We start from the raw sequence: 17,616 nt of genomic DNA on the forward strand, positions 1-17,616 counted from the left end.
TCTCATCAGTGATTCTGCCAGGAAGCTCAAGGATGTGGATCCCCACTTTAAAATGCTTAGAGGCTCAGAGGGAAATGCCAAACAATAAAATGAGAGTCTTAAAACTCACTGAGGAGTGAGGGAAAGAGACCAAGGTGTGTGTGTGTATGTGTGTGTGTGTGCGCGCGCGTGTGCGTGCATGTGTGTGCACACAGTGGGGCAGGGGGTGTTTTAAGAAAAAGAAAGTTTCTGTACCAAAATATCAAATTCCTATTCTCCACACTTCTGTGAAAATGGACAAGTTATTGGCATTAAAAAAAGCCACACCAAAACACAAACAGGGAAATGAATGAGAACTGGCTCCATAATGCCTTGCACTTTACATTTCTATTCAAAACATAAATCCGCTTTCGATTAAAAAAAAAAAGAAAAGTAACACATCAATTAAAAATCAAAGAGGAGGGCTTCCCTGGTGGCGCAGTGGTTGAGAGTCCGCCTGCCGATGCAGGGGACACGGGTTCGAGCCCCGGTCCGGGAAGATCCCACATGCTGTGGAGCGCCTGGGCCCGTAAGCCATGGCCGCTGAGCCTGCGCTCCGCAACGGGAGAGGCCACAACAGTGAGAGGCCCGCGTACCGCAAAAAAAAAAAAAAAAAAAAAATCAAAGAGGAAAACGTTACTTGGAAAGTTGAGGAAGCAATAGCATTTCTTTCTGGCATATTAATTGTTTGGCACAATCACAGGTAAACAGACTTTACGGACATCGTGTGGCTGTTCACATTTAAAGTTTCTCCTCTAAAGTGGTTACTTTCGGGCTAAACAAGTATATCGGTTAAACGAAGTCCGTGAACAGGCTAAGCCGGGCAGGCATGGACACGTGTGATGCATTCTCCGTCCAAAAAATGGAACCTAAAATAAAAAAGAAAACTGAGTCAGAGCAGGAAATGTTAAAAAAACAAAAACTTTGTTGAGAAATCTCTTTGAATAATAATAGCTAGTGTTTACTGAGTATTAACTATTCATCAAACAACAGGCTCAGCATTTTTTTTATGTGTTATCCGTTTCCATCCTTACGACCACTCTGTGAAGATGGCAAATACTTTAATTTACCCATTTTACAGACAAGAGACTGAGGCACAGAGAGATTAGGAGCTTGCCCAAGGTCACATATCCAGAACTTGAAGCTTGGCTGGCAGGGGGAGCTGAGGGACCAAGCTTTTAACCAGCAAGCTACACTGCCTTCTACTTGTTCTCATTTTAATTCTTTTTAGAGCGTCCTGTGACTGCAGCTCCTTGAGAAGAACATAACATTATGGGCACAACCACATGTATACAGTGAGCAAATAAAAATTCACTGATAATGAGAAATATATAAATTCATACATTTGTGCAAATATGTGAGGGAGTTCCCTGGTGGTCTAGTGGTTAGGATTTGGTGCTTTCACTGCTGTGGCCTGGGTTCAATCCCCGCTCAGGGAACTGAGATTCCGCAAGCCGCACAGCGCGGCCCAAAAAAAAAAAAAAAAAAAATCTATAAAAAAAACCCCAGAAACCATTCCTCCCCCCCACCACCAAAAAAAAAGATGTAAGACGAAGTCAAAATTCTGGGTGGGGCAAGGGGATAATAAGAGTAAAATTAGGGAAGGAGGCAAGCTCGGTTTGCAGGAATGCAATAAAGCAAACCTGGGCTTAGGGAGAACCAGCAGTGAAAGGTCAGCTTCATTCCAAGAGCTGTTCAATTGCTATTTCTAAGAGCCCTGCTCATCATGTCTTGGGTGAAGCCGGGTTGAGGAGGGTCAACCAGCAACTGGGGTGGTGGTTCTCTGTGCCGCGGCAACTGGAGGACCCTCAAAACACGTATGCTTTCTAGAGGCAAAGAGCAAAAACCATTCTTCCCCCTGTAGGGGTGGTGCTCTCTTGAGAACCTGCGTGCTTTGCAAGGGATAGGGAGAAAGTTTAACCCCAGGCCTGGAGGCAATGGATATTCAATGAAATGGGATGACAAATTACCCGATCCAGGGTAACATGAGAGAGGCCAGCTCTTACAGACTCATGCCTCTGGGATCCTTCTACAGTTTCCGCAAGGCACGGAAATGCATCCTTCCCGCCTCCCAACTCTTCGGTATCATTCTAGCGTATTTCCTATTCTTTCCACCAAAAGAGGCCGCCCCACACCAGTAATCTGTCCTCAGGAGAAAATTGAGATGCATCTTCCAGATGCCCTCTAAATCATTTCTTTATACATCAAGCAGAAGGCTGTCTGCAGACAGTGGCAGAACCATTCTAACCTTATTGTTAGGTTGCACTGATTGGATGGACCCAATTCTATGGGTGTCCAACAACGGTCAAGGCTGATTACTCTGGGCGTTATCTTTGGGTGCTCCCATGCTCGTGTTCTTCTTACCTCCTTTTTCCTTTTTCTTCTCTTCCTCTTTCTTCTTTCCTGCCTTCCATTTCCAAAATGGTTCTGGAAGGGCCAGGGAGATGGTTGAGATCATAAATACACAGGGAAGAAAGGGAAGCAGTAGGACGGCAGGGGAGGTATGAGGTGGACAGGCAGAGCCATTCCAGTTCCGCTGTCTTTTTGCAAGAGCATTATTTTCAAGGCTCTAACGACAGCGTCTACTCGGGAGCACCTTGGCCATCGGCTCCATGCAGACGCGTGCTAGAATGGTTCTGTCACTGTGTGTGTCGAAAGGCCCACGGATAGCTGGCTCATTTGTTGCCCCCGAGACTACGTCAGAGGAGGTGGAGGCAGCAGGAATGGCCTGGACAATTACAAGTGGATGGTATGAGATGCTGTAACTCATGACCTTTATGATCCTTTCGTGACCCTGAGATCTGAGAGATTCCTTTCACCAAGCCCCAAACGACTACACGAACCAATGGTTCTCAATTTGGGGTGATTCTGCCCCCAGCCCCCCAGGGGACATCTGGTAACGTCCAGAGACATTTTTGTGCGTCACAAATGAGGAGAGGGGGCAGCACTACCGGCCCCCAGTGGCTACAGGCCAAGGATGTTGCTAAACATCCCACAACTCAGGGGACAGTATCCGCAGCAAAGAATTATCTGGTATAAAAAAATGTCCAAAAAATGTCAACGGTGCTGAGGTTGAGAAAAATGAACACAGACAGCGATATCCAAGGAGCCTGGAACAAGTGAGCTCTAACTGTAATAAGGGTGTCAAACTGTACCCATGGAGAACGCCAAGCACGTGTCTTTCATTCATTCATTCAACAGGCATTTACTGAGTGTCACCAACATATCAGACCCTACTTTAGGTGCTGCAGATACAGTGAAGAACCAAACAGGAAAGGCCTCTGCCCTTCATGGAACTTAAATTTTAATGACAGATACCCAGTAAGATAGTTTCAGGTACTCAGAAGAAGTGTCCTCTTGGTTTCAGTGTGGTGCTCTGTGCATCTCGACACCTTGGCCACTCTTTGGCTTGTCACGTAGGTCGTCCTCAGCAAAAGTAGCAGAAAAAAGAAATTAACGCTGGCGGCCTGCCACGGGCCGGGCCACATCAAGGCATCATGTATGAATGTCACACCAAAGCGGGAGCCAGATTTCTGCCTCGCTTTGACACAAGCCAAGTGGCCTCCTCTTGAGGTGAATTAACGCACCAGACTGAGGTCACCCAGCTAGAAAAGGAACGTGTCACAGTCAAACCCAGCTCCATCTTCTTCCAAATACCACCAGGCCCAGATTCCAGGCTCTGGGAAGAAAGGGACTCTTGTCTCTGAGGACACAGCACTCTGCTTGGCACACAGGCATTTAACAAATATTTTCTCGAGTGTGTCCTATCTCCTGTGCCCACCACAAGCTGTGACCTCCCTGAAGGTAAAGGGGTGACCTTCTCAGGTCCTGGAGCTCCCCCTTCACCCCGAGACCCCCTGCCTGGCACTGACCAATGCCACCAAACTCGGAAGCCAAAGGCTCTCTCTCCAGGGTCTAGGAGGGGCCCTGGCAACGTGCTCACTAGGTCGTGTGCTTTTGTGAAACCTTCAAAAATATCTTTGTGTTATTCTTTTTCTTACTGAGAGCACCAAGATTGTGGAAGCGTCAACCTAGATCTGCTCCAACTGAACTTAACATAATGATTCGATTGTCCTGCAGGTCCCTTTATACCTGAATGCTCTTTTCTTATTTTTATGCTTTTTCAAGATCCAGTCTGTGTTTCTCCCTCCTTCCTCTGAGCCCTTCTTCACTGGACCAGCCTGTAGCAGTTTTCTCCTCCATCTATGAGCTCTTAACCACACAGACCACGACTTCTGACACGATACACCCCATAGATAACTTGCCCGTTTCTTGACTGGTCCATTCACTGCTACTTCTACATTCACTGTATGACAAACCTAATAGGTGTCTGACAGTCACACATGCATGAGAAAGTGTTCATCATGCATCTGAAGATGCATCTTCAGATGTACAAACAGAGCCAAGGAGCTCGTCACTCAGTACCAACTTGATGGTTTACTTTAGAATCAACTATACACTCAAGCCAATGTTTCTAATAGTCTAGGTTTCCAACCAGCAAATTCTAGAAGTTACCGAGGCAGAACCTTCAGCACTCTTGAGAAGTCATGATTCCCAATACATTCGCAGCACTTTTAAAGAGAAAGCAGTCCTGATATGAAACAGAAGTATTATTCGTGCTGTCTCTCAAGACAGTCAATTGTGTAAAAGAAGGAAACATAATGGGACACGTGCAGAAAAGCCTAGTCACGTGACATAAAGAGTACTGGCCCTATTATAATTTTAATCTTAATAAAACCAGGCTTGTTACAACTTTTTCAATAGAAGTACACAGCTCAAAAAAATTCAAATGGTATAACAGTGCATAAAATAAAAATGACAAGTCCCACAGCTTCCGGTTTTAATAGCTATGCAGAGTGCCACCGTATCTTAATTTGGTAAAGTTCTAAATTGTTTCTTCTAATTTTTTTGGAGTAGGTATATACTTACATAACCCTAAATCATGCAGTACTTTATCTGCTCCCATCCTGTGAGTAGAGGGTTAACCTGGGGCCTGGGTTGATGGAGGCCGACCTGACATGGACCTGGGCCTCCCACTGCAGTGTGTCCCCAGAGAAAGTAAAGAAAAGCAGGGGATGGTGGGTCAGCCTCACTGGTTGGGTGAAACTGCACTTGAGTTGGGGGAGCCTTGAGCCTCTGGAACTAGGGCAATCATAAAAGATTTGCAAGAAATGAGTGGTAGTTTCTATGAGTCAAGAGGACACCCCCGACACACACACACCCTGGCAATCACGTATGGCAGCCACAGCACCTGTGTGGACGAGCGAGCAAAAGGAGCTGTGTGCTCAGGGAGCTGATGAGTTCCCAAGGAGGCGAAGATGCTGTACTTCCTACGTTGTGTCCCGTAAGGCTAAGTAAATGAAGGATTAGACAGGTGTGCTCAACCGGGGTGATTCCAGCCGCCTCCAACACCCCCGTCCTCCCTGCCCAGGGAACACGTGGCAATGTCTGGAAGCACTTTTGGTGGGCACAACTGGGACGGGGTGCTACTGTCATCTAGGGGGGTAGAGGCCAGAGCTGCTGCTAATAAACATCCTACAATGCACAGGGCGGCTCCTACAACAAAGAGTCATCCAGTCTAAAATGTCAAAAGAGCCCAGGTTGAGAAACCCCATATTAACCTAAAGCATATTCATGTCCTGTGAGTCTCTCTGCCAATCTGAACCTGTAATCACGGGCATGAAGCTGTCCTGAGAGAGCAAATGCAGACAGTGGCTCTTGACATCTGTGACAGCAAATGAGCATACTTTGTTTCTTCCACCCATCTTTCGCTAAAGTTTGCACTTATATTAGTTATATTTTAGTCAGTATTAAAAAAAAATTTATACTCTATTCGGAAATTATAATGTTTCACCATAAGTTGGTTCTGAAATAGAAACAGCTAATAACTTTTTAATTCTTCCTTTTTTTTTTTTTTTTTTAACATGAACAAGACCCAGGTTTTAATCAGAAATTTTTTGCTTCAGGAAAGGAAAATGTATTAGTCAAGGTTTAAAGTGCAGCTCAAAAATAAAAATAGAAAACCAAAACGAGGGCTAAAAATGTTAACATAAAAAATGGAATGAAATTTAAAAACAAGATTAATTGTTTGAAGGAAACATAGTTGTTAAACTTTTTTGATAAAATAATAAGCAATAAGAATAAAAGTACTAGTCACATAATTCTAAACTTCCAAAGCCAATGGGTAATCAGAATGGGATGGACATGGCTAATCTTTAAAAACTCTAAAAGTGTGGGTATTAATAGAAACGAATGTTTCTTAAACAGCAAAGTATTCCCAGTAGACATACGATTTAGTAATGCATTCTTAATTGTTAAAAAACTAATTGTTAAAAATCAATACATGTTAAAACTATTAGTTGCCTAAAAATGTGTTTAGAAAACAGGCATCCTATTCTTTTTAAGTAGACATATTTTATTCTATTTTTGAATTATCAAATGTGAAGTTAAAAACTTTACAATTACAAAACCGTAGCCTAGCAGTGACTGTAGACTCTACAAGTTAATTGATACATCTGAGAAACAAAACAGTAAAATAAACTCAGGGGCCACCAGTTTCTACTTAAAGGTCTCAGTTTCATTCATCAAATACTGCTCACTTTATCAAAATAAACAAACATCTGTGGCTAATGTCAAGACCAAACCAGAATGGAAAGTTTAAAATTTGAGTAGGTGTAGTCCTCACCTATCCACAGCCCGTGTTTTTAAAGCACCAATACCTGGGACCACAGACAGAGTTAATCCACTTTATTTTTTAACCAAAGAAAAAGAAAACAGGGAGGTAAAAGTAATAAACACATCGCATTAAAAAGAATTTTCTGTCTACGTTTTTACCATCTACTAATGAGCTCTAAAACTTCAGAGTGGAGTTTCACCAGGATATGTTTATTAAAAAATGTTTGTTCTTGAGTTGTTTTGAATAGAATATAATTGAAAGATACCCTGGAAGAACTAGATTTTCACCGGGATAAATTTCGCCCAAGACAAGTAACAACTCTGGGACTAGAACTCGGTCATTGAAATGACCTATGAAAATGTGTTTTCAAGACAGAAAAATAACCAATATGAAAAGCTGTAACATCGAGGTCTAGAAACACATTTCAAGTGGGCATCTGACAAGGGGGTAAGTTCAGATCTGACATTAAAATCTTATTTTTTCAGTACTTCAGTTCTTTTATCACTTAATTCTATTAGGAAAACCCTACTCGGTTATTATAGACTTCGTTATTAAGTGTGATAAAAACACAGCACAGAGATGTCCCTGGGTTTACGGCAGGAGAATGACTTTGTTTCCTTTCAGAACTGACCTTGCACTAAACCTCAACTAGAAACTAGACGAACCCGGGGAGGCAGAATCTGGTTCTCTTGTCAAAATATCTCAGGTTTGGAAAACTCATCGGAACTACAGGATGAGACAGGGGCCAACTCTGGACCACTGTCCCTCATCTCAGTGAGCATCTTCCCCACACAAACCAGTTCGGGTTAACTGCACTGAACAACATGTTCAAATTAAACACGACGACAGCTTTCATGGAAGTAGAAGAATATAGTGGTTAAGACCACACAGACAATGGAGCATCAGACAGAAGTGAAATCCACAGCCTGCCTTCTGACCTGTCACCTTGGGACCTCAGCCACTCACTGAGCCCCTCTGCGGCCGAACGTTGTTGCACGGAAACTAGGACAAAAGTAAATCTTTCTTCGCAGGCTTCCTGTGAATATTACCGTGAGAAACACATCCACAACACTTAGTATCCAGTGTCTGGTACACCACTGCATCCAACGAGCAGCAACTAGTACTGTGATTCGTACACAAATAGTCCCCCAGAATGTGTCACTCTTCACTCGCTTTAGCAAACTGGCCCCAAGATTCCTGTACCTGGGGCACACGTGAGGTTATACTAACACTGTACGAAGACAACGTAAGTCTTAAAGGAGGGTGAGTTAAGAGTCAACTTTTCAGCAACAGCGACTCCAATGGACAAAAGATGACTCTCGTTGGATAAGGCAGATGATAAAAACTGAGATCAAGGTCAAAGGCGGCTGGGGCTTCACCATCCCTCCCCACCTGGGGTGTGGAGGGGTGGAGTCTGGCACAGAGCCAAACAACTAATGGTTTAAAACATTTCCTGTCTCAAAATGGCCAAGAATAAAAGGTGCATATCATGCTTACAAACGACAAGACCGGCTCACAGGGAGGAAAGGTCTAAACACAACAGGAAGTATTTCTCAAGGAAACCACAGGAGAGCCCAATGCCGTCTTCAGATGGGTCCAATCAACCAGGGGCCCCACTACAGCGCACAGAGCGAAACCCAAGCCAATATACATCCTTCCTTATTTCATTCCAAGAGAGTCAAAATATTAGCTGTTATCTGTAACTCTGGAGGACGGGAAAGATGTTTGGCACTACTACAGTTTTAAACCCTAAGCCGCATGTGGGAAAAAAAAAAAAAAAAAAAAAAGAAGCAGAAGGTGGAATCTAGCTTGCTTTGAAAACATTCAACCTATTTTAAGACGAGAGGATACCACGTGTAGAGAGAACACTGTAGGCGACTGAACTCGCCGCCAACGAGCCACCAGGCCTGGGACTTGTCCTTCAGCACACACCCCTGCCCCTGCACCCCACGTAACTGTTGGGTAAATGAAGACGTACCACTAGAAGAGCAAGGCACCTGCAACCTGGCATCCCTGGGGTATCTGACTGTACTCATACTGTATTTCAAACGTTTTGAATCTGAAGGGCAATGATTCTCCAGGCTCCACAACCTTCTCTGCTCTCTCCTGCCTGCCACCCACCCCCTTCCAGATGTCTCGTACAGCTGCCCGACCCCTGCAGTCAAGAGAGCCTGCAACCCCTGGGGACACAACCTCTAAAGCCCTGTCCAGTCCTGCCATTGGTCCTGCCACTTCTTGGCAATCACTTTTCAAAAGTGGTGTTCAGGGCATTGTGATATTGAGCTGTTAGATAATAAACTGGCACGTTAAATATCATGAACCTCCACGGTTGTGAACAAGGCATCCTGTGGAGAGAGTCAAAATAGAGGACTTTCAAGTGAAGATACAAGAGTGACTGCATCATGGATGATTTTCTGCAAAAACCAAAACACAAACTTATTTACTTCTGCCTTTTCGGCAGGTCTGATGTTAAACATCTTTTCAAGAGCGTGCATACTCTGATTTCTGCAAAGAAGCATAAACTATATATATATCTATATATCTATATATATAGATATATATCTATATCTCCTAAAGTTTTTTAAGCGAATTTAAGTGCTTGAAATTATTTTCATGAAATGCTTCTAATGCCACGAGAAGCATGATATGTAAATGATTAATAGAATAAGGATGGTAAAGGATACAATTCTCTCAAATGGAAAGGGAAAGGAGTGAGGAAGTGGTTTTCCACTTCAGCTTCTGATTCCCAACTTCTAGCACGTTACCCTGGGTTTCATGTCACACAGGCCTTGCTCAGAGTTGAGTTACTGCAATGTAAGAGAAGCACCAAGAACACAAATATATATACTAACTTTACGAGTCAGCGGATGGCAGCTGTCTCCCACTTTGCCCATCGGTGTGCAAATCCGTATGCTCTTAACCCAGATACTAACAGCACAGCACATGCCTCCACCACACTGGGGGTCCTTGTCGCAGGCCTGAAATGCAATAAGCAAACACATAAATACAGATAACAGGAATGACTCAGGCTAAGGGGATCTAAAATTAGCAGCAAAAAAAAAAATGCCCTTTTAATATCCAACCGCTATGATTTTAAGAATCTTACATATAAAAAAAGAAGTGTTATCTTCATCTGCTTGACCATATTTACAACAAAATCTGACCAGAAGTGATTTTCCCACTTGGGTTAAAAAAAAAAAAAAAAATCACCTAAATAATGGCCCACACATTATGAAAATCTTAAACCACAAGATTTTTAAAAAACAAAATGAGCTCTTTTTTTCTTGCGCTTTATGGATGAACCGGCTCTGAATTTGAAGAACGTGTCTATATTAGTCTTTTACCATACATGGCCATTAGGAACTCCATAAATCGAATCGCAAGATTTTATAACTATTAACTGCAGAATACATTGGGCCCAATTTTAAAAAGGGATTTAAATGGTCTCTAAATCTGGCATGAAATACTCCAGACCCATAAAGGCACTGATGTCGATTTTTGAAATACTACTCATTTTCTCTTTCAAATATTTGCATTTTGGTGCACGAGATTTGATGTTTCTCACACCACTGACTTGATTTTCACCACTTCCTTTTGAAAGAAAGAAATCTCACAGGTTGAGAATGGACAGACCAAGACTTTTTGCCTTATATTACTCTTTTCTGGGTGAGTAACCTGCAAAAAGGAAATTATTGGCTTCGGATATACATATGTGTACATTACAAAATTACCTGAACTATCCTATAAGAGCCATCAGATTTAGAAATGCAAGCGACAGATGCAATTATCAACAGTGATTACTCAAGACTGTTGTTCCTGATATAAAAACTTGTAAATACATATAATCAAAGAATTAACTATGGAAGAATTTCCATACTTGACTAAGTAGAAGTAAATAATGAAGTCTAAACTTATTTGCATGAAAATAGATCTGAAGAACTATTCTTCTCTCCTAAACCAACCATAAATAGGATGCTTTGTCTGAATGGTGTGCAGTAATGTTCTGCTAGTGATAAGGTAAAAGCAACCTGTACTATATACGTAAGAAGCTAAAAAGTGTATAATTTAGACACAAATTTTAAATGTAGATTTCATGGAAACAACTAAAACACTTCTTCAGAGTTCTTGGTTTTGGGGACAGCTATAACTTCTCAAAATGGAAATATATGGGCACACTCTTATTCACTATTTTTTCGTTAAGAGTGATCAGCTATCTTGCTCTAGAGTTGGTTTTCTTTCCTCCATAAGAATTTTTTCTCGAGCTATTTAAAACAAATATCTGGATTTAAACTACAATTTTCATCTTGGGGTATTTGAACATTTATAGGAAAATATATAAACGTTCCCACTTTTCCAATTTTTATTTGAATGCCAGAAATCACACATATGTAGCCATTGTACATTCCATAAATGAGACGTTCAATACTCGATCTTTTCCAATACCGCCTTAACAAATTTGCGTGGCCATATAAATCAGTCTAAAAATAACTACATATACTACCCCCCCCCAAAAGTAAATATTTAAGGTGGAGGTTTCAGGCAATATTTTACTTCAACAGATGCTCAAGAGCAGGAATTCTGAAGCCCCACTAGCTCCTTTAATAAGACAATCAAAATTCAGCCAAAATCTCTTAAAATTCAACCGATCACTTGAATGTTTAACAGCCTAGAGATGACATATCTAGATAAGTTATTGAGTTTTTTATTTGACTCCAGATGGTTCCTGTCATGGAAACATAACTACATTTCTTTATTGCCGTGTTGTTTTAGAGAAATTTTTTAAATTCTTTTTTTTTTTGGTAGCACTGATTTAAAACAACAAGAAAAACAGCACACATAATTATATAATAAGCCCAGTCTAAACCTTAACAGATAAACATTCAATGTGATAAAATTTCATTTTGTAACACAAAAAGCTTCAGTTCTCAGACATACAAAGAATTGCATAGGTTTATATATTTTTAATTAGACAGCTGTTTTCCTAATGCCCTTCATATTTAACCCACTGCTGATCTGTTCAAATAGTGTTGTCTTGTGAATGGAACAAAAAGATACTTATATCACAAAGGAATCTGGGACTCAGAGGATTAGGAGAAATTTAAAATGAGCCAGCAGGGGAAGAGGGGGGAAAAAAACTCATCAGGTTTCAATTCTCATGTATTCGAAAGACCTGTAAAAACTCTTTTTCAACCACAGGGACTGACAAAGCTATTCAAATACATTTGTAAAAATCTCTACAAACTATTCTAATAAATATCACAATGCTTATAATTAAGCATCTCTTGGCTGTCACCCAAATATCTATTGGCTGTAACCACATACTGTTCTAGTATGAGGACTTTCAATGTGCTATAAGCCTATTAACCAACATGGAGACAATAGAGCTTAATTTTCTCAAGACGATGACATTTCCCTTAAATTTAAATGTTATTTCATTATCTACGTATCATCATTTCAAACACAGAAGTTTTATTTAAACCCTATTGTGTGCACTTAGCTATCTGAAATAATTTAATGGAGGTGTAAAATAAGTTAAGACTTAGAAGAGTAAAGCATTTAATAATCAGGAAATCGTAGCGATTTTGCATTGTTGACGTAGACTAGACATTTTTATCTTGTGCTGTAAACTCATCCTTCGGATCCACACAAAGAAAACTGTTGGTGGACGCAGAAGAGACCTGAACTAGTTCCTGCTTGTACAAATGATGAAGACATCTCTCTAAACTGCAACATCTACATGGCAACCTACTCCAGAATTAAGCCAGAGCGCTGGAGGTGCTTTACCAATAACTGGAAGTGGAAAACTTCTACAGGGAGAACCTCGGGACGCTGGAAAAACAAAAACAAACAAACCAAAAAACCTGGAACCCAGAAGGCAGCGTCCACATTGCTTTTCAAAGTGCACGTATGTCCTCAGACCAAGTTATTTCCAAGGGTTTTTGCGGAGGATGCCTCGGGGAGCAAACTCCTTGACTACAGAATTCAGGCTCCCGGGATTTGGGGGTACTGGTCTTGCCCCTCTGCATTTCAGGACACTAAAATTTTAAGGATAGAGGCTGGAACGTCTGGGGAAAGTGCTTGAGAAAACCGCGAAAGGAAACTTCTTTCAGCTTAAGAGAAAAACAGACCAAACACGAGGAGAGAGGGGGAAGCAAGCGGGAGAAGGTGGTGATGAAGGTGATGAGGTGAGACTGTGGTCACTTTTTCTTACAGGGAGCGCCCGATGTCCCGGCCGTCCGCGGCTTTGGGAGCAGGGCACTTTTCCAAGTGCGCCAAAGGGCGACTGGAGCAGGAGTCCCCACCCGGGATGACCCTCCCGGTGGCCCCCGCCTCCCCGTTGCGGTCGCCACCCCGCCCCCCACCCGGCGCCTCTAGGGCGCGCGCGACCCGGGCGGACAGGTGCACCGGGGGCCGCTTACCCCGGTGATGACGGCGGCGTCCCCCGCGGGGGGTTTGAGCAGCAGCGGCGGCAGCAGCAGCAGGAGCAGCAGCGGGGCGCAGCGCGGGCTACTCATGGCGCCCTCGGGCCTGGGCGGCGGTTGGGGGGCCGTTGGGGGCGCGCGGGTTGGATCGCGGAGCGGCTGGCTGGCGGGCCGGCGTCTCACGCGAGCCTGCCGGCGGCTATAAAGACAAGCTCCGCAGTGACTCACACCGCCACCCGGGCAGCCGCACGCGCGGGGGCCACGGCGCGGGCACACCTCCCGCGCCCACCCGGCCCGGCCCGGCCCGGCCCGCGTCCTCACCGCGCACGTGCTGCCGCGGGCCCCCGCGCCCCCGCCCCGGGCGCCACGCAGGCAGCGCCCGCCGCAGCCTTCTGCACGCGCCCGCATGGCTTTTGTGGTCGGGGACACCCTCCTCTGCTGTCCTGGTTTCCCCAGTCCCACGTGCTCAGCGCCGCAAACTTGCAGCTCATTTGCTCTCCAGATGTTTAAGGAGCGCCTACTACGTGCTAGGCGCTGTGGACACAGGGGGGGGGAGCAAGGGAGGTGATAAGAACCGCTCAATTCGTTCATTTTTGTATGTCACCTACTGACCCTGGGTCCGTCCTTAGGGTCCAATAATCGAACAGAAAAAGACATCAAACAAACGCCCTGGGAACTTGGAAGACGGGGGTGGGGGGGGGAGAACAAAGGGAGGGCAAAATTATCCCACATCCCTGACGACACTGAGGGGGTCTGTGCTTCCAGCTGTGGGAGTCCAATTTCTTTCTTTCATTTCAAATGCTGTTCCTTTCTGCTCACATCTGTTCCCGACCCTCTGCTCTCTGATTTTCCTCGCATGCATTTTCTCTCTTTAACATCGCGCCAGCTTCAGGCAGAGCAATTCAGAATGATGCCAAAGCGGAATGAGATCGCCAGGCTTCGGATGCCAGCCTGAGGCCCCTTAAGCTCTGGGTAGGCAGCTCTCTCTTTTACTTCCTAGCCCAAGATAATCACCCTTCAGTCTTTGTAAGATGCGATACGGCGGTACTGGGATTCGTTCATTTGTGTCAACATGACTTGAGTGCCTACTGGGTTCTGGGCCACCTACGAGAGGACCAGTGACAGATTTGCCTTCCACCTGTGACCTCGAGCCTAGCTCCAAGAATCTCAGACTGTTCTTCCTCAACGAAATTGATTTCAAGAAATCCTAGGTGTGACCATACCAAACTTGCTGCCACCGAAGTTTTGGGAAGCCCAACTTTCTTCCTGAAACCTCAGCTTTCCCTGGTCTCAAAAGGACCACAAACTGTTGAAAAGCAGATGCGTCTTCCAGCCTCTGTAATAAATGCAGTGAGGAGAGTGGGGACAAAGTTACTTTCAGACTGTGGGGCTCCCCCATGGCAAAGCATTCAGACTAAACGTGGAAAAACAAAACAAAAAAAAACCAGGCAATTATCCTAATGAAAACAGCTGAGTATTTGGAAAACTAGATCTTTGACTGATTTTAGAAAGCTTTTTCATGCGTGTTTTTATGCTTGAGAAACATCTTGAAAGAGAAAGCAAAAAAGCATCAAACTTTTTTTTTATGTTTTAAAAAATTGTTAAAATTGGATCCACGGTAAAATAAGTGGGAACAGTAGCAAGTGACAGATTGGTGGAAAGTTTCCTTTTCCAGTCTCCATGCCAACGCTAGCATTGGAATGCTGCTGGGTAAACGTAAAAACCAGTCAACAAGGATTTTAACATTCCTACAACTTTTTTTTAATGGTCTATTTCATATTTGTTACTACTGAACGCCAGCTTGGGTATTCCCTGCTTCTCCAAGCATAGAAAACCAGATACGTATTCATAGGAAAATCAGTTTTCAAAAGTAGATGTCTTCATACACTGCTGTTTGGAAAACAATCCTCATAAGGCTGTTTTGAAACAAGGTTGGAAACACTTAACAATAGGGTTGGTTTGGTTTCATATTGATTCTTTTGATCCTGCTGTTTCTTTTAATTGTTTTAATGCTTTAGAGGAGAAATGAAGGCCTCTGATAGGACAGATCTTTGCATCCATGGCCAAGTTAGAAAATCGAAGTCTGAAAGGTAGTTCCATCTTAGAAAGATGAAAGGCTGAGTTTAATTAGTTCATAAATATCAGCTAGGAAGGCCATTACCGAACTAGAAATTGATGAGTAGTTTAACTATTCTGTTCTCTTCCTTACTGTTAATTGTACCACATGTCAATGCAGCTGTGGGATAACTATAGAAGGAGAAGCCAACTGTGTGTAGTTCGGAGTGTAGCCTCCCGTGTTCTAGCAGACCATCAAGGCTCAGCTGAATTGAAGGGGCAGTACAGGAAAGTCCACAGATGCCAGGTTTGTGAATCAGACTGACCTGGACTGGAATTCTCAGTGACGAGTGGACAAATTGCTTAACTCTTTTAAAGCCTCTGTTTTCTTAGTTATAAAATGGATAAAAAAATACCAACCTCAAGGTATACAACCTCCATGGGGTTTAAAGATGATAATACCTTAAAGTGCTTAGCACAGTCCTTAAAACATACCGGGAGCCCTGTTCAGCACTGCCTCTTACTAAGTCTCTTCCTTGGGTGTCCTCTGATAATGTCAGCCAACACTGATAGTCTTTTCTATCTCGCCCCAGACTAGATGATACACTCGCTGGGCTAAGGATCCTTGCGTCTAATTTAGCACACACTCCTCTTGGCACACAGGCATTTGGCAGGCCCTCGGGAACTGGTGACCACTGAGAGTATATCCTATGGACGACAGTCTGGAGACGGGTTACAAGAAAGAGATATACAGTGTGGACACATTTAATTTACATGAGTCAATTAAATTTACTCATCAAAAAGCTAGAAGGATACATGCTTTACCTGGGGCAGTTGATTCAGCCTGCCACTCTACTCGGGGGACATGTGACTGAAATGAGGCAAACTAGGAGATACAAACCTCTGGTTACAGTCACTCTGGGACTCAGGCTGACCAAGCCTCCATCTCAAGATGTGCTTCATGATTGCCAGCGTAGGGTGGTGTCATGGGTTAAATTATGTCCCCACCGAAAGCTGCTTTCAAGTTCTTACTCCACGGTACCTGTAAATATGACCCTATTTGGAAGTAGGGTCTTTGCAGATGTAATCAATTTAAGACGAGGTCCTACCGAATTAGGGTGGGCCTAAATCCAATGACTGGTGTCTTTATAAGAGAAACAAGAGGGATACTTGGACACAAAGACACACAAACAGAAGGCCAAGTGAAGATGGAGGCAGAGACTGGAGCGATGCATCTACAAGGCAAGGAGCCCCAGGGATTGCCAACAGCCACCAGAACGTGGAAGAGGCAAGGAAAGCTTCTTCCCTAGAGCCTTCTGAAGAAGCAGAAGAAGCACGGCCTTGTCGACACCTTGATTTTGGACTTTTAGCCTCCCAAACCGTGAGAGATTAAGTTTTTGTTGTTTTAAGCCCCCCAGTGGTGGTAAGTTCTCATGGCAGCCACAGGAAACTAATCCAGGTGCATGGAGCTGGAGGGTTGCACACCAGCTCTCAAATGCCTCTGCCTGGAATTGACACCTATCACTTCTGCTCACGTTTTAATGGACAAGGAGAAGTCCAAGGACTTAGTCTGTCTTCAAGGTGACAGACAATGCAAGTCTGTAATACACTCTGGTTTCTGAGGAGAACCAGAAGTCTGGTGGGCAGCACCATATTTTACAGGAAAGGAATCCTTCATGGCTTGGACTCCTTAATGAGCACGTAATAGGGAAGAACCTTCGAATTCTATGACAAGTTAATCACTAAAGGGATGTTGCCTATAAGCTTCAATTATCCATGACGGCCCATATCTGGGAACCCTGCCTTCCAGGTAATGAGCAGTAAGCTGAAATACCTTTGTTTAGCTCTCAGGGAACATCCTGACCAGGCCCACCCACGAAGAAATTAACAGTTAACACATCCCCTCCCAGAGGCTGACCGGGACCAGGAAATGTTTGACTTTACTCCCTCCCCTTTTAGTATAAAAGAAGCCTGAATTCTAACTCAGGCAAGAGGGTTCTTCGGGATACAAGTCCACCATGTTCCCGGTGTGCTGGCTTTCTGAATAAAGTCACTATTCCTTGCCCTAACAACGCATCTCTTGACTTACTGACCTGTTGTGCGGCGAGCAGTACAACTTTGGACTTGGTAATAAGCATAATGAGCTTTGAAGGATACTAGTAATTATTATAAATGATAATGTATTATTTCCTTTGTGTTTTTTCCAGTTCAGTATTCCCTATACTAGAATTATACAAAGACTCTGAAAAAAAGTAAACGTAAAAACTATTTTCTTTTAGGCGGGTGGTAAACTGAAATTCATTTATTCAACAGACATCTACTGAGTACTTACGATACGCAGATATTGTGTAAGGCACTGGAGGTACAGTGGTGAGCAAAGCATGTGAATCCAGTGCCCTGGGATTTTATAGTCTAGTGGGAAGAAGGACATGAATCAAATAATCA

At 43.5% G+C, this 17,616-nt stretch overlaps 1 protein-coding gene across 4 annotated transcripts; it reads right to left on the reverse strand.

Annotated features, from left to right (window-relative positions):
* Nucleotides 1-681: 681 nt before the first annotated feature.
* Nucleotides 682-13,819, reverse strand: PROK2 (prokineticin 2). Of its 4 annotated transcripts, none has more exons than XM_027121400.1 (5): nucleotides 13,438-13,817; nucleotides 13,114-13,315; nucleotides 9,547-9,672; nucleotides 2,383-2,445; nucleotides 682-887 (listed from the first exon to the last, which is right to left on the reverse strand). In XM_027121400.1, the coding sequence occupies exons 1-5, from the start codon at nucleotides 13,605-13,607 to the stop codon at nucleotides 783-785; spliced, it is 666 nt and encodes a 221-aa protein (XP_026977201.1). In that variant the 5' UTR covers nucleotides 13,608-13,817; the 3' UTR covers nucleotides 682-782. The 4 variants fall into 4 exon arrangements, 3 of the variants coding, with proteins under 3 accessions (XP_026977201.1, XP_026977198.1, XP_026977200.1); XR_003435883.1 differs by having other exon boundaries at nucleotides 780-887; nucleotides 2,383-3,444; nucleotides 13,438-13,819; XM_027121399.1 differs by lacking the exon at nucleotides 2,383-2,445 and adding an exon at nucleotides 3,337-3,444 and having other exon boundaries at nucleotides 790-887; nucleotides 13,438-13,819.
* Between the last annotated feature and the right edge of the window lie 3,797 nt (nucleotides 13,820-17,616).

This window comes from Aethalodelphis obliquidens, unplaced genomic scaffold (genome assembly GCF_003676395.1).
Source record: "Aethalodelphis obliquidens isolate GAN/ISIS:26980383/991018 unplaced genomic scaffold, ASM367639v1 scaffold22, whole genome shotgun sequence".
NCBI classification, from domain to species: domain Eukaryota; kingdom Metazoa; phylum Chordata; class Mammalia; order Artiodactyla; family Delphinidae; genus Aethalodelphis; species Aethalodelphis obliquidens.